The sequence below is a fragment of the Amblyomma mixtum genome, chromosome 10 (genome assembly GCF_055824585.1).
Source record: "Amblyomma mixtum isolate Tamu chromosome 10, ASM5582458v1, whole genome shotgun sequence".
Classification (NCBI taxonomy): Eukaryota; Metazoa; Arthropoda; class Arachnida; order Ixodida; family Ixodidae; genus Amblyomma; species Amblyomma mixtum.
In genome coordinates, this window is record NC_143021.1 from 5,341,444 (window position 1) to 5,365,430 (window position 23,987).

A 23,987-nucleotide genomic window follows, 5' to 3' on the forward strand; every position below is an offset into this window, starting at 1 on the left:
ATTAAAGCAAGGACGCAGCTATTATATCTCAGTTTTTCATGCCTCACTCATTGACGTCCCACTCATAGTGAAGTTATTGAAATTTAAACAGCAAGACAAAAAATCGATAATAAGTTATTTAGCAGTTCTAGGAACACCACGTGGTACTCCATGTATAATAATGCCTCACGCATCATTACAAAGAAGAAAACACGCACCCAAAAGTTAGGTGTCCATACTCCTTTAAGAGCCCTTACAGTTTGAAGAACAGGTGTCTAATTGACTCACTTAATGAAATCAGCCGCATACCTAACATCCGCATACATAACATGGTCGGCTGGAATTGCGAAAAACGCATCGTTACTACACAAAGACAATGGTAGTGCTATAGACTGGATGTCTCAGGATGAACACTGCTTTGCTTTATGCACATTTATTCGGCTCAGAGAAGCATGGGTGTAAGTAAACAAAAAGACTAAGCATTTCTTGCTGAGTATGTTACAGGACTTTTGTGTTAGATATTTCCTCAGGGCATTCATTTAATTAGGGAGAGCAAAGGAATTTTGACGTGATGTATCGCATTGTGATGATAAACTTCAGGAAGGGTTTAGTGATGTGAAATGCAATAAATTACTTTACAAAATGTAATGCACTTTCTAGTTTTCTTTCTATTGATCCAGAAAAGGGTTTTAGATGGCGGGAATTCACCAATATCAATATAAAAATTTTCAACCGCTCTATGCAACGTGATACAAATCCATACAGAAAAACTTGTAAGCGAAACATCGTGAGAAACTACATAACCACGCACAGAAAAACGACATCGTACCCACAACGCGCACGCATGCATGTAAAAAAAACCGCCCTAACCCGCTGAACCACACAGATGTATAAAAAACCGTAGTCTGAAACTACAGATGCCGTCTCCAAGAACGCCCCCCAAAACCACTGCCTATTACTCAGCACATTCCTTCTCTTTACACAAAGAAACAAAGCAACTCCTTGGACTCCTACCAGTGATGACACATTGAAAACACCCCAGACTATGTAAATCCGCTCCCAGTTTGCACTCATGAATTTAGTTCCAAAATATACTCTGTTCCAGTGGACCCTCATGTGCATGCGCAAGCATGCATCATCTCCATGGAAAGAGATGTCATTTTATCTTCGATATACAAACACAGCAGTAGGTCGAGCCACGCATAATTAGCGAAGTTTGTTTTCGCTTTCGGAGGGAATATTTTGGCGCTCTCCTAGCTGACTGCAAACTGAGCGAGAGAGCGACGTCCACCTTCCCCCCCCCCCCCCCCCTCCCCCTTCCCTGTTACCCTGATGACGTCACTCGTGCTCGCCAAACTGCAGCGCATGGAGCCTATACTTAACATGGACACCACAGCCATCGTTCGGCTATTAAAACCCCATTCGAAACACCATGTGTGAAAAAAAAATGCTATGTAAATTATTTACTGGTCAGATGTTAACAGCCCATTTTGTTCCGTCTACAGCAAGGCAAGCGAACAGCCCATGTGAACAAAACAAAATATTTTGCCTGTATACTTTCAGCTGTTGTACAGAACTACACTCTAAGAAAAAAGGGTGTAAGAAGGGTGCATCTTCGCGACTTATGCTATCTGAAGGCGCATGGACTAACGATGCACTTTGCAGAGTGCATCGTTACACCCGTGTGGAGGTGGTGGAGGCCGTTAGTCTCTTTCAGAAAACTTACCCCCTTTTTTACTCTTCAAACCACCTGTGTTCCCTCTGCGCGAAGACGCTGTACAGCAAAGTATGCAGCCCTCACCGCCTTCCCTCCCTCTCGAAGATGGCCCTCTCCCGAAAGCGGGGTGGCGGGGTTATTTTGAGGACAATAGTTAAAAGCTACCCTGGCTCAAGCTCCCCCACTGCATTGATCCTTTCATCCGCGCTGGCGATACTGACCGCGCCTCCTCGCTTCTTCAAGGGACCAGAAGCTATTTCTTGGAAGAATACGTACAGCGATCTTCTGCCCATCTCCGCCTGGAGGCGGCTTGGCGGATGCACAGAACGTTACTGAAAAAAGGTGCATTGGCCGCGATCGGCCACGACAACCATCAAGCATGCAAACATGCTCTTGGTTGCTAACGACCAAAATAATCACTAATATTCGGTGCATGTGCTTTCATACTCATGATTGGATATCATTTTAAAAAGAAGTAAGTCAGCAAAGACAGACGACATGATCGGTGCTGTGTAACTCCTCTGACCAATCGCAGCTCTGAACGAAATCAACAGTTTAGCGCTTCAACACACCAGAGGCATGAAAATTATTGCGCTTATAATTTCGGCTTGTGGTTAAGCTTTTATTAAAGCGGTAATAAAAGCTTTAAAAGGAACAGTTTTGCTTCACAGCCAGCGTAAGCTCTATTAGTCAGCGCTATTCTTCATTTTCTAATAGCGTACGATAGATACCAGGGCGGTTAATTCCCTCCGTACAATTTCGAAAAGCGTGCACTGCTTTTCGAATAACCCCTCGTTGTGGCACATGTTCCTGAGCAAATAACAGACGAATAACAGAAAGGGTGGAGGTTAACATGCATACAAGTTAATAAATCAAAATCAGACGAACGAGCGAGATTGTTGACGCAGTAATTTTATGTTAGTTGAAGATGTAATGTAACGCAAATTCCGAATAAATTGCACTCTCATATTTTTGCTCCATTTCAACAACAAAAAAGAGCCCTACTCGCTGATAAACGCTGATCTTCACCACTAATACTGACAACGCTGAAAAACAAACATGCAAGAAACTAGGGAAGGAATAATTCTGCATCTGAACTGAGTTGTGAACGTGGCCTGACCATTCCATATATATAGGTACATTTTTGTTTAGAGCACTTTTACCAATACACGAGCCAGGCCTCAGAGTCGCACTTTTGCTGGTCTAGTATGAGATCACCAGCATTTGTACATCTGCTCGGAAACTCCTCAACGCAGCGTAAAAGACATTTCTACGTTTCCTTTCCAACAAGTGTACGCATCCTTTCTCTCGGCACAAGAGCGAAGCCCATAGTAATCAGTTTTCGAGATAGCTGCATTTCCTGATCATGTTTTGGAGCGCACAAGTGTTTCACATAGAAGCAGTTCAATTTCAGCTTATTTAAATTGATAAACAGGGACCGAGGCGACCAACGCGATTTAAGTCTATTCGAACTTCTCTTGCGTATGAAATTGTGCTGCACGCCTACAAGAGCAGAAATTAGCTTAAACTCAGCGTACGTGTACGTAACTTTTAACTTTTAGGTTGTTCCGCGCAGCTTTAATGCGTCAAGTAGTAATGATAGTCAGAAATGAAGTTGACTGCCTACGATTTTTTTTTTCGAACTGTAGTGCTATGGAAGCATCGAATTCCGCAACAAACCGCGTGCCAGAGGAAACAGTAATCAAGGCGCTTATATTGCGGCAGTGCATTGTGAATTCTTATGGAATGGTCCATGCGTCAGGAAATAACTCTTTCTTTTAGAGGCTAATGATAAGCACTAAACAGTACATTGCACTAGATAGACGCAGCCCGAAGACCCAAGCTCGAAAATAAATGAAACTACGGCGTATAAACCGGCAGGTTTTCCTTCATCATCATGTATCGCACTGACGAACCAATCTTTAACAAAATCATAAATGCAGCGGTGGCAACTGCCTATATTGAATAAAATGAAAGTGCGTACAATAGACGGAATCGCCCGAATAACCAGTCGGTTGAAGCGTCTTAACGGATGCTTGCTGGCATAGCGCTGACAGTGCTCCATTTCTGCTCTGTTGACCCATTTTGAAAATATTTTGAGAACTTCGCGAACACTGGAACGATGAGAGGTGAGAACTGCTGCATCAGCAGTGGTCGGCTGTCGTTTGAAGCCCTCTTCTGCGCCATCTTCCTCAAATGTTCAAATGTTGTGAATCCCCTTTGTTTGCCTGACGCTTCTGATCACTCGATGCGGCTTTATTAAATCCATATTTCTACAGCTGTATCTATTTCGATTGAGTTAAACTATTTTTGAACAGAGCGGTTTTTTTGCTTTCTTTGGATTCTCCTCACACGTGCGGCCCCATAAGCACAAAAGAAAGTTGAAATTTCTCGCAGCAATATCACGCGGCAATATCAGTATTTAAAACTGTTACTGTACCTGACATTGAATCAATAACGCTGCAGCATTTACATCGCTTTTTAGCCGGTTCTATGAATGATTTAGAAGTACAGGAAGGGCAGTTTATTGATATATATTTCGCAGTGCCTCCTGTACGCGGTAGTAAATGAGAGCTGACGAGAACTTCCGAATGATGCTCGTAACTTTAAGCTGTAGCTGCTCTGAAAACTATTGTGTTTCATACGCCACACATTTACGGCAGCATCTGCGTAATTCATACAGCGTAATAGCTGGCTGCATTAAAAGCTTCAAAGGGATACTGCAAGGACTGACAAGACGAGTCTCACCACGCTCGTTGTCTCCGATAACGGAAGAGTTGTGCGCACGCCGAAAGCGCGGAAAAATACGTGCCACAAGGGCAGAGAGGCGCATGCAAAATTAATAAGCTACCAGCACATTGCAAGGACCAAAGGTTGTCGCCCCGCACGCGGGCGGCTTGACCTTGGGACGCTACTGGGAACGCAGACGTTCTTTCAGTCAGCGGAGAAAAGGAAAAGAGGGAAGCGCGGGGTCCGGCGGAACGGAAGAAAGGCACGAAGCATGGAGGAAGGAAAACCTCCTCTGTAATTCCTCTATGGCGCGAAGCAAGCTTTGGAAGCGATGGCTGGCGATGGGTTGTAGTTCCTCCTGGTTTCTCCCTTCTCTCTCTTCAGGTCACGTGCCTTTATATTTGGATTGGCCACTCGCCTAGAGTCGAAGACGAAGCCGCTGTTTACCGCGCCTGGGTGCCGTGCGTGCAAGTCGCGACGCGCATTCCTCTTTTCATCTTGTAGTACGGGCCTGTGTGCGTTTAGGTTCTGTTCAGCGATTACTTCATCGTGCAAGCTTCATCGATGTGTGACGCTGCAGTGGGCGACATCTTCGCGAAAGAGTCAACGTCTGAAAGAAACAGCGCACGCCAGATCGTCGCGGCGCCCTCATCGTACGGATTCTTTGCGCCCAATTTCAACCGTACAAGTAAGTGTCATTTTCGTTTGGTCATACGGGTTGTTTCCTGCCATCAAGTTATGGTGCGTTCAGTACAGATTTTTTATCATGGATTGTGTGCGCGAGCCGCTGCTTGTTGCTATTTCTTGTTTTGAGCCCGTCGCGTGCGGCCGGAGGGAGCCTATCGTGTACAACACACGATCGCAGCGGCGCAATCTGCAGGCGTCTTTCTCATGCTTTCTTTCGCTGCAGGCTCTGATCCTTCGTCTGCCGTGCGAAAGAACATTGCCGGTCGTCTCTTCAACGCCAAGTATTTGTCCCTGCTCACGACCATTCAGTAAGGTAAGTCCAAACCGCAGTCTCCGTTCAGAAAGGGGCGAGTAAATTAGTGTGCGCGCTTCTGTGGCACGTACTGCGCGCAGTGCTCATGTCTACTTCAGCACTGTATGTGATTCTTATTGAACAATAATCCCTTTATAATTTTAGCGCTGCAAGGCAACTCCTTCTGCCAGGCCGCTGTTTTTTTTTTTGCGAATGGACGGCGTCAATTTTTTTTTCTTTACCGCGGAGTAGCAAGCAAACGATAAAACAGTAAACGTGAAATTTATTTATTCATAGGCAAGAAATTAGCAGCTCATTTGTGCTCTGCGCTTCCTGGCATGCGGCCGTTTTCGCTTACACCTTGCAATATTTTTGCTAACCCAGAATGTGACTTATCATGCAAGCAGTTTTACTGCATTCGAATGGCAAGATGCGCTTGCTAATGGTGTTAAGTTGATATGTAACTGGCTCTTCACTCAGGCTGAGAACTAATAGAGAAAAGCGAACTTTAGTTCTTTTTACTAGTGAAAAGGTCGGGGCTAGTTGGTGGCCAAACATTAGCTCACAAAAGCGTTTGTGCTCTTGTATTCTCTTGTGAAAGAGTGAGACTTTAGGTTTGATGTCGCTCTAAGAGGTTGAATAGAAGAATACGCTAGTATCTAAGCTTTTCTGTTTAGAACAATAAGGATTTTGGTTGCACTGCGGTAATCTGTCAACGAAAAAAAAAATTCTGTAATGAATACTGTCAATCTCGTAAGCAGTAACAGTATAGTTCTTTCTTTTTTCTGCAGTAGCTGTTAGAAAATATGTTAATTATGTTAGGAACTTAGTGACAATTCACTGGTAATAGGCCGTTGTGCTGTAGATGTTTGTCTAGGCTTATTGTGCCAGTGCACTGTGTCAATTATGCCTGTTATAAATATGAGGCAAGTGCTGTAATGGATAAAATTTGGAATGCTTCTCGTTTTCAAACTATTCCTGTCGTTTTTTGAGCATGTGTGCTGCCATTACGTGGTTTAATGAACATATCAGTTATCACTAGCCATTACACTAACGCTATAAACGACGCCTCTATTGCTGTGTACCTGGGAGAAGGAGGGATGCAAAGGTGCACAACCATTGTCACTCCTAGCACCGAAGTTCGGCCTGGATTCTTCAAAACCGTACAAGTGGCCGGGACTAGATGTGTATGGTATGTATGTTTTTATGTAATTGGGACATTGTTGCAAGTTCATCATCACTTGATGTCCATCCGTGAACACAGTATGCTATGTTGCGCAGCTGCAGCCATTCTATTACAGAGATTTTAGAGCTTTTCAGTGTTTTCGAGGACTTAGTTCTGAAAGAATTTCTGAATAATGGTTTGAATAATTGTGACCACTTTTTATGGCATGAAGTATAAATGCAGTTTTTTTTCTGCAAAAGTAGGCTGGACTTCAGCAAAGATTTCATATTGAATTAGTTTGAGAGGCGCTGCCTACAATCCATGTTGCTGGCGTCAGAAAAAAATGACACACAGTTATGGTAATGCTTGGCAGGGTGGCATGCTACCAAGCTAATATTGTCACGGGTGGTACGGTGCGTCCGGCTCGGTTGGACACTTCAAAGTAGGCGACTGCAGCGGACGTCAGTAGCGGTCCCAAAAGCGGAGCATTCGCAGCCAGACACTTCGGCTTCTTCCTAAGGCCAGCTCGCGCGCGCATTCCGCGCTCTCGTGGGTCTAGTAGAACGACGACGATGAATGGACGATGTCATTACTCCCCGTCAAAAAGAAGCATCGTCCCGATGCTGGGAGTGAGTGGAGAGGTCGGAAGGAATGAACGGGACTAGTGGGCGAGGCTACCGCTCGTGATAAGGCTTCAGGCGGACCACGTGAACCACTTCAGGGCACGGAGACCGTCGGGACTTCCGAAATCCATCGGGAATGACCTCGTAGTTGAGGTCGCCCAATGACCTGATCATGCGGTATGGTCCGAAGTAGCGATGGAGGAGTTTTTCGCTCAGTCCTCGTCGCCGAATGGTGAACCACACCCACACACGGTCGCCGGGCGCATAATGGACGTCATGACGGCGCCGATTGTAGCGATCTGCATCTCGAAGTTGTTGGTCCTGAATTCGAACTTTGGCCAGTTGGCGAGCAGCTTCGGCGCGTTCCAGGAACGTGTAGGTATCAGTGTGAAGGCTAGAGTCGTCCAGATGTGGTAACATTGCGTCGAGCATCGTCGTCACTGCACGACCGTAGACGAGGTGGAATGGGGACATCTGCGTTGTTTCTTGCATGGCCGTATTGTAGGCGAAGGTGACATAAGGAAGCACTTCGTCCCAAGTTTTGTGTTCAATATCGACGTACATAAAAATCATGTCAGAAAGGGTTCGGTTCAGTCTTTCAGTCAACCCGTTCTTTTGAGGGTGGTACGACGTTGTTCGGCGGTGGTCGGTATGACTGTAAACCAAGATCTCCTGCAGGAGCTCAGCCATGAACGCAGGGCCTCTGTCAGTGATCAGCACTTCAGGTGCCCCATGGCGGAGTACGATCTGATGCACGAAGAACTTGGCGACTTCTAAAGCGGTGCCGCTGGGTAGAGCTGACGTTTCTGCATAGCGGGTAAGGTAGTCCGTCGCGACAATTATCCATTTGTTGCCAGAGTTCGAACGTGGGAACGGACCCAGCATGTCCATTCCTATTTGTTGGAAGGGCCTTGTAGGTGGTATAATGGGCATCAAGAACCCAGCTTGTTTGGTTGACGGTACCTTGCGACGCTGACAGGCTCGGCACGTTCTGACGTAGTGAGTGACATCAGCACGGAGGCGAGGCCAGTAGTAATTCTCTTGGATTCGGGCTAGCGTACGGGCTATGCCCAAATGTCCACAAGTGGGTTCGTCATGGGAGGCCTGGAGGATTTCATTGCGCAGGCTAGCCGGTACGACGATTAGGTATTGCGTATTGTTTGGAGCGAAATTTTTCTTGACCAGAAGACCATTGCGGATGCATAAAGATGGCAACACGCGCCTGAAAGCGCGTGGTGCGGTCGTGTTGCTGCCGTTGAGAAATTCCATTACATCTCGAAGTTCGAGGTCGGCGCATTGTTGGTCAGCGAGGCAGGAGGCGCTGAGAGCACTCAGTAAGATGTCGTCATCATTACAGGCGTCGGTAGAAGGATCTACTGGGGCGCGGGACAGACAATCGGCGTCAGAGTGCTTGCGCCCGGATTTGTACACGACAGTCATGTCGTATTCCTGGAGCCGCAGACTCCATCGGACGAGGCGAGCGGACGGGTCTTTAAGGCTTGCGAGCCAGCATAAGGCATGATGATCGGTCACCACCTTAAAATTTTTGCCGTAAAGGTACGGTCGGAATTTCGAAGTGGCCCATACAATGGCAAGGCATTCTTTCTCGGTAGCGGAATAGTTTGATTCGGCTGGTGACAAACATCGACTTGCGTAAGCGATGACCCGTTCTTGACCCGCTTGGATCTGGACCAGGACAGCACCTAAGCCGATGTTGCTGGCATCAGTATGGAGCTCCGTGTCGGCGTTGACGTCGAAGTGAGCCAGAACGGGAGGCGCCTGCAGGAGGCTTTGAAGGCTGCGGAATGCATTTTCTTGCGCTGCTTCCCATCTGAAAGGTGTGTCCGACCGTGTTAGGCGCGTGAGCGGCTCGGCAATGCGAGTAAAATCTTTCACGAAGCGACGGTAATACGCGCACAATCCAAGAAAACGGCGGACAGCTTTCAGGTCTTGCGGCGGCGGAAAATGGGCAATAGCTGTTGTTTTTTTCAGGATCAGGCTGAACACCGGCTTGATTCACAACGTGCCCTAAGAACTTCAGCTCTGTATACGCAAAGTGGCATTTCTCATTTTTGAGCGTGAGTCCAGAAGACCTTATTGCTTGTAGGACCAATTCGAGGCGGTGAAGATGCTCCTGGAAAGTCGGGGCGAAGACTACAACATCGTCAAGATAGACGAGACACGTCTGCCATTTTAAATCGGCAAGGACGGTATCCATAAGGCGTTGGAAAGTTGCCGGTGCAGAGCACGGTCCAAAGGGCATGGCCGTAAATTCGTACAGGCCATCTGGAGTAATAAAAGCTGTTTTTTCACGGTCCCGCTCATCGACCTCAATTTGCCAGTAACCTGACTTGAGGTCCATCGAAGAAAAGTATTTCGCGCTACAAAGGCGATCCAGAGCGTCGTCGATCCGGGAGAGAGGATAGACATCCTTTTTGGTGATTTTGTTTAAGCGACGGTAGTCTACACAGAACCGCAATGTTCCGTCTTTCTTCTTCACAAGGACGACTGGCGCTGCCCAGGGACTCCGGGAAGGACGAATTACGTCGTCGCGGAGCATTTCTTTCACTTGGCGGCCAATAGCGTCGCGTTCAGCGGGAGACACTCGGTAGGGGGACTGTCGGAGAGGGTGCACGTTATCGTCCGTAATAATGCGATGCTTCGTTAGGTGAGTTCGTCCAACACGCGATGATACCGAGAAGGTGTCGCCGTAGCGCAGAAGAAGATCTTTAACTTGTTGTTGCTGCGTCGGGGAGAGTGCTGGATTGACGTCGAACGTGAAACCAGTGACTGGGCTCTGCTGTTGCGACAACGACATTGTGGAAATACTGGGTGTGCTGCTGACATGGGCGATGGCATAAACGTGAGCCACAACGGTTCCCACGTTCAGATGTTGGTGTGCACCACCGAAATTGGTTATCAGCACTTCTGTTTCTCCGTCGACGAGATTAACGACTCCTCTGGCGACAGCAAGGCTCCTGGAAAAAAGCAAGATCTGGTTGCCTTCCGCGACGCCTTCGAAATTCCGCACAGTCTTGGCGCCGACAGAAACCATAATACTCGAACGAGGTGGGATGGTGACGTGGTCATCCAGGATGCAAAGTGCGGTCGGATGGTCTGGATCTCTGTGTATTGCATTCTCTGTGGAGAAACACACGGCCTTTGACTGGAGGTCGATGACCGCTCCATTCTCGGTCAAGAAATCCATCCCGAGAATGACGTCACGTGAACAATGTTCAAGTATAACGAACGTTGCCAGGTAGGTTGCGCCTTGAACTGCTACTCTCGATGTGCAAGTCCCGGTCGGTGTAACTAAGTGACCCCCGGCTGTACGAATCTGTGGGCCCATCCACGGAGTGGTGACCTTTTTCAGAGTGGCGGCGAAAGTTCCACTGAGGATAGAGTAATCCGCCCCTGTGTCGACGAGTGCAGTTACGTCTGTTCCGTCGAGGGAAATGCTCAGGTTTGCTGTCGTAGACGTCGTGTGAGAGGTACGGCGCGGTGTTCGGTCACGGCTGCGGTGCGGTGCGGGTTCATTTCGATACGTCAGGTGGCATTCACGTAGAGTCGGCGGTTCACGGTGTTGGACGGCATTCGGTCGTGGCATCGGGTGGCCACCTAGTTGCGGCGTAGGAGGGTCTGTTACATTTCGTCGGTGAGCAACCTCCCCCTCAAAGGTTGCTGCTTTTAGTTTTCCTGGCGGGGGCTTGGCGACCTTCCCCGAGGAAAGTCACCGTAAGACCGACGATGTGGAGATGGCGACCTGCGTCTCCCACCGGCAGATTCGGCCAGATAATCGTTGATTTCTCTGGGTCGCTGCCCAGGCTGCGGACGTGGTGCATCTGCAGGGAACCCCGGCAGGCCCATCTGGCGATACCGGCAGTTGCGGTACAGGTGACCCGGCTCACCGCAGTGATAGCAGAGAGGACGGTAGTTTGGAGTGCGCCAGATGTCACTTTTACGGGGATACGATGGAGCAGGACGAGCAGGTGGTGGCGGCCGAAAAGAGGCCGGGGTTTCCTGAAGACGACTCGGCGGCGGTTGTGCGCGACGAGCAACAGCGGCGTATGTCATTCGCGGTGGGGCTGTGGACGGCTGGAAGGGAGCTGGTGTTGTAAGCGCCTGCTGCACCTCTTCCCGAATAACCTCGGATAGAGCAGAAACCGTTGGCGCAGGCGGCGTAGCCGGGAACAGCTTCTGGAGCTCCTCGCGAACGATAGCTCGTACGATTTCGCGAAGCATGTGGGTGTTACTGATGTCCGTGGCTACCGCAGTCATGGCCAAAGGCTGACGCTCGTATTGCCGCAACCGCATATCGAGTGTATTTTCCATGGTGGTTGCCTCCGACAGAAACTCTGCGACCGTGCTCGGTGGATTGCGAACCAGTCCGGCAAAGATTTGCTCCTTGACACCTCGCATAAGGTACCGGAGTTTCTTCTGCTCTGTCATGTCCGGGTCAGCTCGACGAAATAACTTTGCCATCTCTTCGAAGTATACCAGTATGCTTTCATTTGGTAGCTGGGTTCGGGACTGAAGGAGCAGATCGGCCCGTTCTCTTCGAATCACCGTAGTGAAATCCTTCAGGAACTGGTCTTTAAATACGTTCCATGTCGTTATGGACGACTCCCGGTTCTCGAACCACGTACGAGCTGCGCCCTCCAGCGAAAAGAACACGTGTTGAAGCTTCGAGTCTTCCGCCCATCTGTTGTACCGGGCTACGCGTTCAAATTTCTCCAGCCAGTCTTCCGGGTCTTCGCCTGGAGAACCTTGGAAGATCGGTGGCTCCCGAGGCTGCTGCAGCACAACAGAAGGTGAACTAATCGTCGTCTGCATGCCTATTTCGGGCTGGACGGTCGTCGACGATGGCGCTGAACGAACCGCTTGTGTTGAGCGAGACTCCAGAAGCCCGAACTCGGGTTGAAGGCCTTGGAGCCGGCGGCTACCGTGGTGTACAGCCGTCACCTCGATGGCAGATGACCCTCGAGGACTTGAATCCCTGCTTGCTGGAGGAGTCCGAGGCATGGAATGCGTTACCCAGCGCCCTCCACCAGGTGTCACGGGTGGTACGGTACGTCCGGCTCGGTTGGACACTTCAAAGTAGGCGACTGCAGCGGACGTCAGTAGCGGTCCCAAAAGCGGAGCATTCGCAGCCAGACACTTCGGCTTCTTCCTAAGGCCAGCTCGCGCGCGCATTCAGCACTAGCACTGTTTATGCATGTGAAGCTTAATGTGATATGCAGCTACGTGAGGCTGTTAATCTTCTTTGCACTGTTCACACTGTCTTTTTGAGTAGGAAGGTGCTGTTCACTAATGTGAATAATTTCCAATAACTCACATGAATCCATATTAGTTTTATTTCACAGCGGAGTGAACTTAAAATTTAATTAAGCTCACGTGCCCTGCATGTGACAGCAGATATGGAAGGCAACTGTTTTAATAGCCATTCTTGCATGCTGTCAGTCAGTGTTTACAATTTCATTATGCTAAGCATCTGAAAAGATGTGTAAAGGTAACATTGTATTGTGCCAGCAAAATGTAGTTCATGAGAATTACTGCTGCTGCATATGCTGCAAGAATTGGATGAAGCAGCACTGTCTAAGTAAAAAGACGAGATTTGTAATTTCCTCAAGCAAAAATATTACTTTAGAAGGAGACTGTTCTATGCTGCTTGTGTAGTTAATGTAGTCTCTCAGTGAAGGCCAGTCCATAACCAAAGCTTTTTGCTCAGGCATAATGTAGAGGTGTAGTATGAAACAGGCTATGAACATGAATAAAAAGTATCGTTATTATAATGTGGTCCAAATAATTTTTTTGGTATGACGTTACCTCATGCATGGAGACAACTCTTTAGATGTGTAAGTTGCCCTAGCTATTATTTCACATTTAGCCGAAAGCTTTTCCTTGTTTTCCAGGAGTGGTACACTAAGATTTATAGTGCATAGCCTTTGTGGCCTTTCACCAGGTATTTAAACTGTATCGAAAGGCTGTGACAATCGAATGCACCCAGAAATGCCATCACAGGCACAAGCTTCCTGCTCTTTGCTAATCGGAAATGAATTCACAGGTAATATATGCAGGGAAAATTACAGTTGGAAGTATTACTCATTGATGCTCAGATAATCACCTACACTTCCCTTTTAGGAAGGAAATTCACTGTATGGGCAACAAAACATGTGATGGCATCAGAGACCAGAGACATATTGTTAGCAAGGGTTGCATGAAACCTTAACCACTCTAGATACAGAGAAATAAAAACACGAGAATGGAGGGAAGGGTTTGTTAAATGGCATTTCATTTTATCACCTTTTAGTAGCTTCCATTTCATGCACATGTTTTTCTGTTTCTTGATATGACCTTCTTCTTAGTCTGGCATCCGGGATGCCTACAGCCTGACCGTGCAACTGGGCACAATATTCTGGATTTTTCCTGAGAAGCCAGTGTGCTTGTGATAATGTCAGCATATGTGAGTGATTAAGTAGCTGCCATTTAGGACATGTTTTGTTTTTCCTGCATATCTTTTCTGAATTTGGTTCTCAATAATAAACTGAAGCCTGCACTTGTGGCATTGTTTTCATGCATCTCCCTTTATCCCTGCCTTTTGTGTGGTTTACACTTTTAGACCTGAATTAACTAAGCCCATGGTCACGTCGTCTGAGCTTTGTGGTTGCAAAATTCATTATATGTTTTCTTCTCTGTGCAGGTCAAATACATGGTACATACTGCCTCCACCTGTATGAAGAAGACTGCCAGGGTCATTGCTGTAATATGGTGTAGCATGTGGCAAAATAAATATGACGGTATGTTTCTTTCTCCGATTCGTTTATGAATTCTTTGTGTACATTCTGCAGTAGTACCTGCACCTGAACACACAATGACACAGACCATCTCACATGAAAGATTCGTCGCAACATTTTGACACTGCCTACACTTCCAGAAAGGCTCGGGCTTCTACCATATGGGTCAACTTTAGTTCTGCATTCAGTGGGCAGGTTTACGCCACAGAAGTGTAATCATGCTCTCGTGTGGACAGTATAAATACACCACCGAGTAGTGCATAGATACCCTTTGCAGTAGGGCATTACTTTGTACCACTAGAAGGGTAACTTTATCCATCATGTAAGGGTATAAGCGTGCACCACAGGGGTGCAAAATTTGCTCTGTTTATGACGGTATAAGTGTAGTCTTTGACAAAGTAACTTTGCACTTCTATACATAGCATAAATTTACCTGCTAAAGGTGCAAACTTGCACCTTGCATGCTAGGATATGTTTATGCTTTCCTCAGACTAACATTTACCCCTTTTAGAAAGGCGTAATGTTATACCTAACTGGCTTAAAGTTACTCTTCTTATGTCAGTGCAAGTTTAGGCTATTAGAGCGTAAAATTACTATATGTGCGTGAGCATAAATACTTAGTCTCCAAGAAACAGCGTAACCTTACCCCCAAAAAGGTGTCAGCTCAGCGACAAGTGTTTTACCCCCCAAAAAGACTAAGATCACACCTTTTTTCTTAGAGTGTAGGCTGATTCTTGTGTCTGGGTGAAGGATCTACCGAAGTACATATTTTTTAACTGGCTCCAAGTGAATACTTCTCTGCAATGTAGAAAAAGAAGGCGATATGCGTGTTCGCGTTTCATTCCGGCTGGATTTTATAGCCGATCCTAGTTATATTGAACCTGACGCTCACGCTCATTCTGTTTGCTTCTTAGTATGATGACTCCCCATATTTCCTAAAAAAAAAAATACTAAATCATAGAAAGATAGCTTTTGTATTTTGAATTGAAGTCCATTGTGCACGCAACCAGACCATATCACGGCGCTTTCCGAGCTCTCCAGCGCCGTCATGAGCTGCTTCGATGAGACCCTTGTTTTCGACGAAGAAGCGCTAGTCCGCATTGTTCGCCTATGTGGTCACAGCTTTTGTGGAGAGCGAATACACAAGTTTTGGCAAATGCAAATGGTCATAAGTGAAGTTTTGGAAACTGCAACCCTTAGCGGAGGATTGCTGATATCGCAGGACGAATAGAACGAGCGGGAAGCGCCGGTGTCACCCGGCATGCCGAGCATTGCTTTAGGGAGCTGTCAACAGTCGACCACTGGCGCCGCTCGTGGATAACAAATCAGATCATTTTCATTCATGCGATCAATCGTCGAACATACTTCTAGATAAAGCAGTTCAGCACCGAGTATTTGTGGTATGGAAGAAAGCGGATCTACCACGACCGGGAAGCGCCAGTTCTCCGGCTATCAGGTGTTTCATCGCAATCATCCGGTCTTCTTGCAGTGATCATGCTGTGTAAACAAGCATAGTTACAATGCGCGCATCAGAAAGAGAATATTCAACATAGCATGAATGCAAATTTGTGACGTGTCAAAAAAATGTGGTGTATTCCATTCCTCTCACTTGTAATAGGTTTTATATTGGCCAGACTGGACAGTGCTTAAATGATAGGCTCAGGCAGCACCGCAACAATGTAGATAACAAAGAGTCTCGTAACCTTAGCATGCATTGCGTTGAATGTGATTGCACCCCACAGTTTAATTTTTGCCGAGTTGTTGCTAGGAACAAAGACCAGCTTTGCCGGGAAATTATTGAGGCTTCGAATATCAATAAGTATGGTGATACATGTGTAAGTGCTGCATCAGTGTCTTTATCACGAAAAGAACTTCGCTTCCTGAATCTCACTTCTTAGTTTGTGTTTGCTTGCAGGGTTCCTGGTGCATGAATTGCTCTATGCGTTGTTTTCTATTTTGGTGCCTGATTGTATTTATACGCGCAGCGTGCCAAATAAATGTCAGTTGCTAGTTCAGCGCTGTGTTGTCCATTTCCTCCTTTCCTCCGCTCTCTCTCTTTTTTTGGCCTTCGGCCTTGCGCTGTTTCAATCATATCATGTACAACCAACTCGCCCATCAGCTCGTGCTTTCAAGCTTCATTTCTAGTACAAGGGGCCCTGTTTTTTCGTCATGGTTTTCTCAACCACATCGCCTTGCGCAATTCATCGCTGTGGCTAACTGCAAGTCCAGAACGCTAGGATTCTGCATTCGGAAAAAGTTTCTTCCACCCGAAGTGCTGGCGTTTTTTGGGGGCTTCTTGCCCTCAGTCAGCCATGGCACAAGGATGTGCAAATTTTTGAGAGCGGAGTGGCTACGACAGGCCAGGTTGTGCCAGGATCACCTGCGGATTGTTCTTCAACTCTCCAATCAGCCAGCTGGTTGGAAGAATCAGTGGCGCGAACTCACGCGCCTCATCCACAACACCACTGACGTCTGGTGGCAGCAGCAGCTTCCCGCGCTTCGTAACCTCGTTCCGAAGAAACATCGTGGGTTCGTAGGCCAGGTTCACAACTTGAGCGGTGCTCCGCTTCCGGCCCATGTGCGTCATGTGCTGGATCTTGGCCCAAAGTTCGCCGTTGAGCCCCGAAAAAGTGCACCAGAACTTCTTGCCATGGTAAGGCATATTTCCGGATGTGCTCCAGCTCCTGAGGCCAGCAGATGCATCTCAGAAGGTGTCGACGTTCTATCGCGCCCTAGGAATCCGGCTAAGATCATACCCATCAATAAGACTGTGGACTACCTACGTGACAATTCTTTGGTCCTGTTGACTGCAGATAAGGAAGGGGGTTTTGTCGTTCTCTCTAAGGATAGTTTCAACAAAAAAGCAATGGACGCCGTCCAGTCTGTGTGTAGGGAGGGCAGAAAAACAAGTCTTTCGAAGTCTAAATGCAAGGTCAAGAAGTTGTGTAAACAGAATAACTTAGACAAGCTGTTTACCTCGATAAATACCTGTAAAATAGCCAGCTTGAGCATGTTTTGTACTGTTAAGACACATAAAACTGGCGTGCCGTTCCGTGTCATTGTTTCCGAGAAAGGCTCTTGGCAAAAATGTTTAGGACAGTTTCTGAAAGAAAAACTAACACAACTACCAGTTGACGATCCCTTCCAGGTTAAGAATTCCCTTGACGTGATTAGCACTCTAGACTACTACCATGACAAGCAATTGTGTGCTTTTTCTATTGACATAAAGGACTTATACTACTCCATTTCGCATGACAGTCTCCTTCTGTGCATTAGGGACGTAATTGAAAATTATGGTGCCATTCGCTTTCAAAACGCAGCCGGCATGTCGGTCGAAAGCTTTTTAGAATTGTTATTAGCCTACCTTGAATCCACGTATACAGAGTGGGAAGGTCGAATTTTTATCCAGAAGAAGGGCATTTGCATAGGCTCCTGCATTGCTCCAATTTTGAGTGATTTCTTTTTAGCAATGCATGACAGAGAACTAAGTAACCGCTTAAATGGCACAGCTGTTGCGGCAGTTTGCCGCTTTGTAGATGACTATATTGTTTTACTGACTTGTGACCGCGAAGCTTTTAGTAGGGAAGTGTCTAAGGTTTGTGGTGTATTTTCCGTTGTTCTTGCCCCTTTGGAAGTAACTCATGAAGTTCCTGTAGAGGACACAATTAGATTTCTAGACTTGAGCCTGAAGTTTTCACCTTGCAGTGTGTGCTGGTCCTTCGAGCCTAGGGCTAATAAACCGTTGCTACCTTACAGTTCCGCGCACTCGAAGCTTGTTAAAAGAGGAATTGTCATGTCAAGCTTCAGGAGTGCACTTACAAAATCCTGTCTACATCTAACCGAACGCAGCTTTAGTAAACATGTAAAATGACGTGATTATGTGCCACAACAAGAAGAGAAGACCGCTCACGCATGGGGTGCCGAATCTGCGGAACAAGCAGATGCTAAATCTGCGAGCGAATGGAAACGTCAAGCTGCGCATCGTATCAATCTCTAGGAAAGGCGATTGGGACCTTTGTGATGTATCTGACATGATGTATGGTCGAATTCATTGCGCAGCGTCCAGCACAAGGAGCAGAGAGCTAGCGATTTTCGAAATTCGCTTTAACAATCACTTCGAATATAACAGGTCTCAATCAAGCCTCTCTTTGGTTTATGCAGATAGGACGAAATATTTATTCGGTTCAGTTTACATAATACGTTCTACAGAGTGATCCGAAAACACGACGGAGCAGGGTTATCGTTAGTTATATTTATTTTGATAAAGATACACGCGATATAAAGCCCCATCTCGATGGACACTTCCAAGGCATACAAGCGAAGCGCCTGCGCGCCCAGCACGCGCCGCGACGGGCGTCGAAAAGTGGCATGAACCTCCATGCTCCTGGTGCTGGCTCGCTCCCCCTCGGGAGCCGACTGAAAAAAAATGTCAAGCCGTGAACAAGAGATGGTCTGGGAGCTGCAAGGATTCCAAGAAAATTTAGGGGAGGCTGAAAGAGCTTCAAGCCATGAAGAAAAAGAGTCCTGGAGAGCCCCCGCGGTCCTCCCATTGTTGTAAACCGGACCCCGCTTCTGACGCGCGCGCGAGCGCCCGTGCGCAGGTGCAGATATCTGCTAAGGAAGGCATTGGTGGCGCCACCCTTGACTGTCGTCTGTTGCACAGAGCTAGAAGCCGGACTCTGCAGTGTGCTACGCACTTTCCTGCCGGGCGAGCAATTTCCGGTTATACCCGTTGTTGCATCCACTTGTTTTCCCTTTGAAATCATGGTACAGCGCCACACTTGTGCGTTTTGAGGAAGAAGACACTTTTGACGTCGTTAAAATGACCTGCGCCAAGCATGCATGGGATGATGATGCATCGGAAGGATCCAGGGTGCAAGTGAGCGGGAAATATCAAGGTTTCTGTGAACCTGCAATCATCAATATTTCAGGTAAGCGTGAACAACCATTTACTGTTTTTCCCGTATTGCTTTGTTGTTTACCTTTGTCAATGCTGTCGACAGTTTTCGATGATAGGGCTATAAATTAAGCTAAATGGTATCATAATGCATGATTTATTTGTAAGCTGGGCTATGTGCAGTCGAAGAGTAATCTCTCATTTTTCAGTAGCGGTATTTTTACCGCCACCGAGCTGCGTTTCTGCCAGCGGTAGTTCAAGTGCATGATGTGAATTGTGTAACGCAAAAAACATAGACTAACCTCGCTAAGCACATTGCGGAGCTAGTTAGGGATGTATTTTCTAAGTAACGAGACGTAGACAACAACCTGTCATGGATTCTGTCATATGCACGTATCAGGAACTGAACCCTTTTCATTGTCGTAAGTAATAGTGCTAATTCTATTTTAACACGGGATCAGCATTGCTGCGTATCCAATTAGGTTACAATGGCCCCATTACATTTGCCACAAGGCTTGCGCTCTACAGCTAAGCAGGAGCAGTGGAATGAAGAGCTGGTACGCGTTTTATTTCGGGTGGTTAGTGCGAACGAACGTGTTTCAGAAACAATTGGCGTATACCTGTTTCCGTTCGCGGTTGTGCCAGGAAACTTTAATGGTAAAGCCCGAAAAAAAAAGCATGAGACTAAGCTTTTAAAGGGGCATCGCGATGATTTGGTCTGTACCAGTTAATATTATTAAATAGATTCATCATGCGTTCCAGAGACCAGAGCAAAAAGAATTATTGAAATCGGAGCATGCAAGCGAAAGTTATTCCACTCTGAAAATTCGAAATGAAAAGCTCAGACGAAAACGCATTTCACTCTCCCATTTCACTCACCCAGTACCGAGATTGGGCGCTACCAATCAGAACCGCGCCTAGCGCCCACGCAGCGGAAGCGTGCATGCAGTTGTTGCTTTTTCGGGGCTGTAGACAGCCTCGCATTTTGACGGCGTCTTCCCCCCGTGTACGCGACGCCGTAGTAAGGGCAGGGGTGACTAACGACAAAGGAAGCTCCCCGAAGTTTCTTTTTTAGTCGGACTGTAAGGCTGTCAGCGGTAGCCACCCTCCCCCCCAAACTCGACTCCCGTCTCCTGTCCTGCCTTTCTCTTCACATTTTGGGCAAGGTGTGTCGACTGGCTTTTTTTTCGCTGCCGTCTTGGTATGGTCACTGCCGGTCTCGACGCGCGCGCTTTCTGGTCTGAGCCAACGTTATTTGAACAGCGCCGGCCGCCATAAAGGTTTGAAGCGGAATGGAAAGTGTCGCCCCTAGCTGTATTCTTGTTAGTTTTCGTTCGCTTTCCCTGCTTCTTTCCAGTTTTGTGGCATGCGAAAAAGCTTTCAGTACTCAGAGACAAAATATTTTGGATCCATTTCGCAAGTATGAAGGAACAATATGCAAACTGGACGCCCAACCAATGAGAAAGGCAGCGCCCTATCTGGATGCCACCTCATTTCCGGTGCCGCAAATGGCCACCGCGTTGCGAGACCATCGGCTCGAAACAAGCATTTCTAGCGAAGATTAAAATATCAAATATTATGATTTCGGTGATCTCATTACGCGTTCAGGGCTCACAATGTCCCTTACTCTGCATACAAAGATTAAAGAACCCATTCTTTATGTACATCGCAGGGCACCTTTAATATCCCACAATGGATTTTACGGTAGGGTGTCTCGGATTCAGTGCATAATTCTTCGACTTATGCTACTGTGGCCATGTGCACAAGTTCTGCGCAGATTTATATCATGATCGCTCTAAATTATCTTCCACACAGCCTACACAACGGCCCTGCCGACCAAGAAGGGGCGGGAGCTCTCCGGAAAGCTGCTGTTGCTGGCCGTGGGCACTAAACTCAGCGAAATAAGGAGCGAGAAAGAAAAGCATCGACGATAAGAAGCATACAGAACTATAGAACCACAAGAGCATTAAATGTACCCCAATAAAATTTCCTGCGCAATTTCTGTGTGGTAATTGTGTTACTTTGTGTTACTTGTGTTACCTATGCTATAAGATTATCAGGAGCTTTAGAGCAGCATAAAACCGAGTGGTTTTTCAATTTAAAGCAGCACTTAGAGATGTATTGGATGACATTTTTCAACGTTTACACATTTTTATTTTACAAAGTGCGAGAGATATGTCGGTTTGGTCAGTGACGGTGGACCGTACAGCAAGACGGGCTTTATGTACGTAATAGAGCTCAATAATCTGAAAAATGATTAATTATATTTAACTAATCAGCTTTCATAATTTTGATTTTGGGGCGTAAGTCTGTATCGCGAAAATGAAGGCCGTCAGTAAATAAAGATAACCTTAGCTTTTAAATTTTTGTAATCGTTAATGTGGTTCGAAATACTAAACATACACACTTGCAAGCTCATTGAATTGCTTTGTCCGCTCAGCATATTCATAAACGCGTCGCTGCGCGTCGTATCGTCGCCGAATTCAAAGAAACTTTTTCTACATCATAAAATACACAAACGGTGTCCGTGTTTGATGCATAAAAAAAGTGACCGACAGTTTTATGCATTTTCAGTCCGGGTAAACCAACTCAGCGAGCTTTGAAATGCGCAAAATCTGGCGCTCGATATTTCAAACCCCTATAACAATTTTAAAAAAAGTTAGAAACTGGGCTCACCTTTTACGATGACGGCCTTTAATTTCGCAACATAATTTTTTTATTTATTTGGTCATACTGTTAACCCTCAAATGAGGGTCGTTACAGGGAGGGAACAAAAACAAATACATAAATGAGCAATCATGAGTCAGAGTTCAAAATTTGTGCACCATTTCTCAAAAATATATCAACACCTAGCTCAAATTGTTGCACGTTCATACTCTCCACAACATCACTTGGCAATCTGTTCCACATTTCAATTACATCAGGGAAGAAAGAATACCGGTACACATCCGTACGTGCGTTAATAGGCTGTAGTACCCTGCTGTGGTTTTTCCGGGAACCACGTTTTAGAGGCGCTTTCACATAATGTTCTTTATTTATTTTTAATGTCCCTTGCATTATCTGGAAAAAAAGTTTGAGTCTATGTTTTATTCTTCTAATTTCCAGCGTTTCCAGTTCACACTGCTGCATCATCTTTGTAACCGAGTCAGTACGGCGATACTTTGAACATATAAAACGTGCTGAAATCCGCTGTACTCTTTCTACCTTCTTTTTTAAGCATTTTTGGTGAGGGCTCCACACAGCATTCGCATATTCCAGAACTGGTCGTATAAACGTTTTGTAGGCGACTAACTTAATTTCTCTAGTTGCGTTTGGAAGTTTTCTCCTAAGAAAGCAAAGCTTCTGGTACGCTTTTGAATAGATATTCTCAATATGAATACGCCAGTCTAGATTATGCGTCACTGTCACCCCTAAGTACCGGAAACTCTGCACCTCGACCAAGGTATTTTCTCCAATATTATATTCAAATCTGATAACGTTCTGTTTTTTAGTTACGTGAGTGTATGTAGATTTATTGTAGTTAATTACCATGCCCCATCTTTGGCACCACGAGTTTAATGATTGTAGGCATTTATTTAGTTTGATCTGATCTTCCGTGCAGGCTACACGCGTGTAAATTAGACAATCATCGGCGAATAGTTTAATTTTTACAGGTGGGTTAATATTAGACGGAATATCATTAATATACAATAAAAACAAAAGTGGGCCTAAAACAGACCCCTGCGGCACTCCAGACACAACTTCACACTTCTCCGACTCACTTTTCCCGATTCTGACCCTTTGATAACGGTTTTTTAAATATGCCTGAATCCACAATACTACATTTTCACTAATACCTAGGCTCCTCAATTTGGAAAGTAGTTTATGATGTGCAACTTTATCGAATGCCTTCGCAAAGTCTATACATACAACATCTACCTGTTGGCATTCATCTGTAGCTGTACAAAGGTCATGTACAGTTTCGATTAGCTGTGTCACCGTCGAAAGGCCAGATCGGAAACCGTGCTGAACTGGGCATCATAAATCGTTTTTTTCTAAAAAATACAGAATATGTTTTGCTATTGCATGCTCTAGGACTTTACAGCACACAGAAGTGAGCGAGACCGGTCTGTAGTTGTTTACACATAGCCTATTGCCACTTTTAAATATCGGAACAACGGTGGCATCGCGCCAGTCCTGAGGTACTGAATGATCCCGCAAAGATTTTTCGAATAAAAGCTGCAAATAATACGACATCCATTCAGCGTACCGTTGAAGAAATACCGTTGGTATTTCATCTGGGCCACACGATTTTTTTGCATCCAACCTAAGCAAATGCTGGAACACGCCCTCCCTTGTAATGCGTAGGTCTTCCATTGGGTATTGTATTGCGCAGACTAAAGGTCACCGTCACTGTCACATCTATCCTTCGTGAAAACTGATTGGAAAAAATGATTAAATACGTTTGCAATATCTTTCTTTTCTGTCACGACTGCGTCGCCATCCACTATCTGTTCTATTTCATTCTTTCTATCTGCGAAATATCGCCAAAACTTTTGTGGCGAGCTTTTAAGGAAGTTTGTAAGCGTTTTATTGAAGAACGTTTTCTTCGACTCCACCAATGCAGATTTTAGCATTTGTTTGGTTATTGAAAGTTCTGTTGCCCTGCTTTTTTTCTTCCTTAACCGTTTTATCTTATGCTTAAGGTGTATGATGCTCCTAGTTATCCATGGATTTTTTGCTCTGATTTCCTTATACGTGTGGGGACAAAATGATCTATGCAATATTTGATTATGCCTTTAAGTCGGTCCCATAGTTCTTCTACACTTTCGCGGTTGGATGCTATTTCAAATTCATTAAAGCTTTCTTCCAGAACGTCTAGGATGGACGTGTCATTCGCACGGCCATAATCCTTAACATGCATCACGACATATGGTTTCTTACAGATTCTTGTGTGCAGCGGTACATTCAAGCAAACCATCTTATGTTCTGATAAACCATTCTCAACTGATACAGTATAGTCTGGTATTCTACCGGATATGAAAACCAAGTCCAACAATGACTGGGACTTTGGTGTAACTCTTGTGAAGTCTTTAACTATTTGCTTAAGATTATGTGAAAACA

The 23,987-nt window shown here is 46.0% G+C and overlaps 1 protein-coding gene and 2 long non-coding RNA genes across 3 annotated transcripts; 2 read left to right on the plus strand and 1 right to left on the minus strand.

Annotated features, from left to right (window-relative positions):
• The first annotated feature begins 4,859 nt into the window (after nt 1-4,859).
• LOC149325029 (uncharacterized) lies at nt 4,860-5,470 on the plus strand. Its single transcript, XR_016286443.1, has 2 exons — nt 4,860-5,114; nt 5,337-5,470. It is a non-coding gene; the product is annotated as an uncharacterized LOC149325029 (long non-coding RNA).
• Nucleotides 5,471-10,880: 5,410 nt separating this feature from the next.
• LOC149325030 (uncharacterized) lies at nt 10,881-16,649 on the minus strand. The gene is made up of 2 exons (XM_089564169.1): nt 16,433-16,649; nt 10,881-12,196 (listed from the first exon to the last, which is right to left on the minus strand). Exons 1-2 carry the CDS (start codon nt 16,647-16,649, stop codon nt 10,881-10,883), a joined length of 1,533 nt encoding a protein of 510 aa, XP_089420295.1.
• Nucleotides 16,650-18,850: 2,201 nt separating this feature from the next.
• On the plus strand, nt 18,851-20,886 carry LOC149325031 (uncharacterized). Its single transcript, XR_016286213.1, has 2 exons — nt 18,851-18,918; nt 20,700-20,886. It is a non-coding gene; the product is annotated as an uncharacterized LOC149325031 (long non-coding RNA).
• The last annotated feature ends 3,101 nt before the right edge of the window (nt 20,887-23,987 follow it).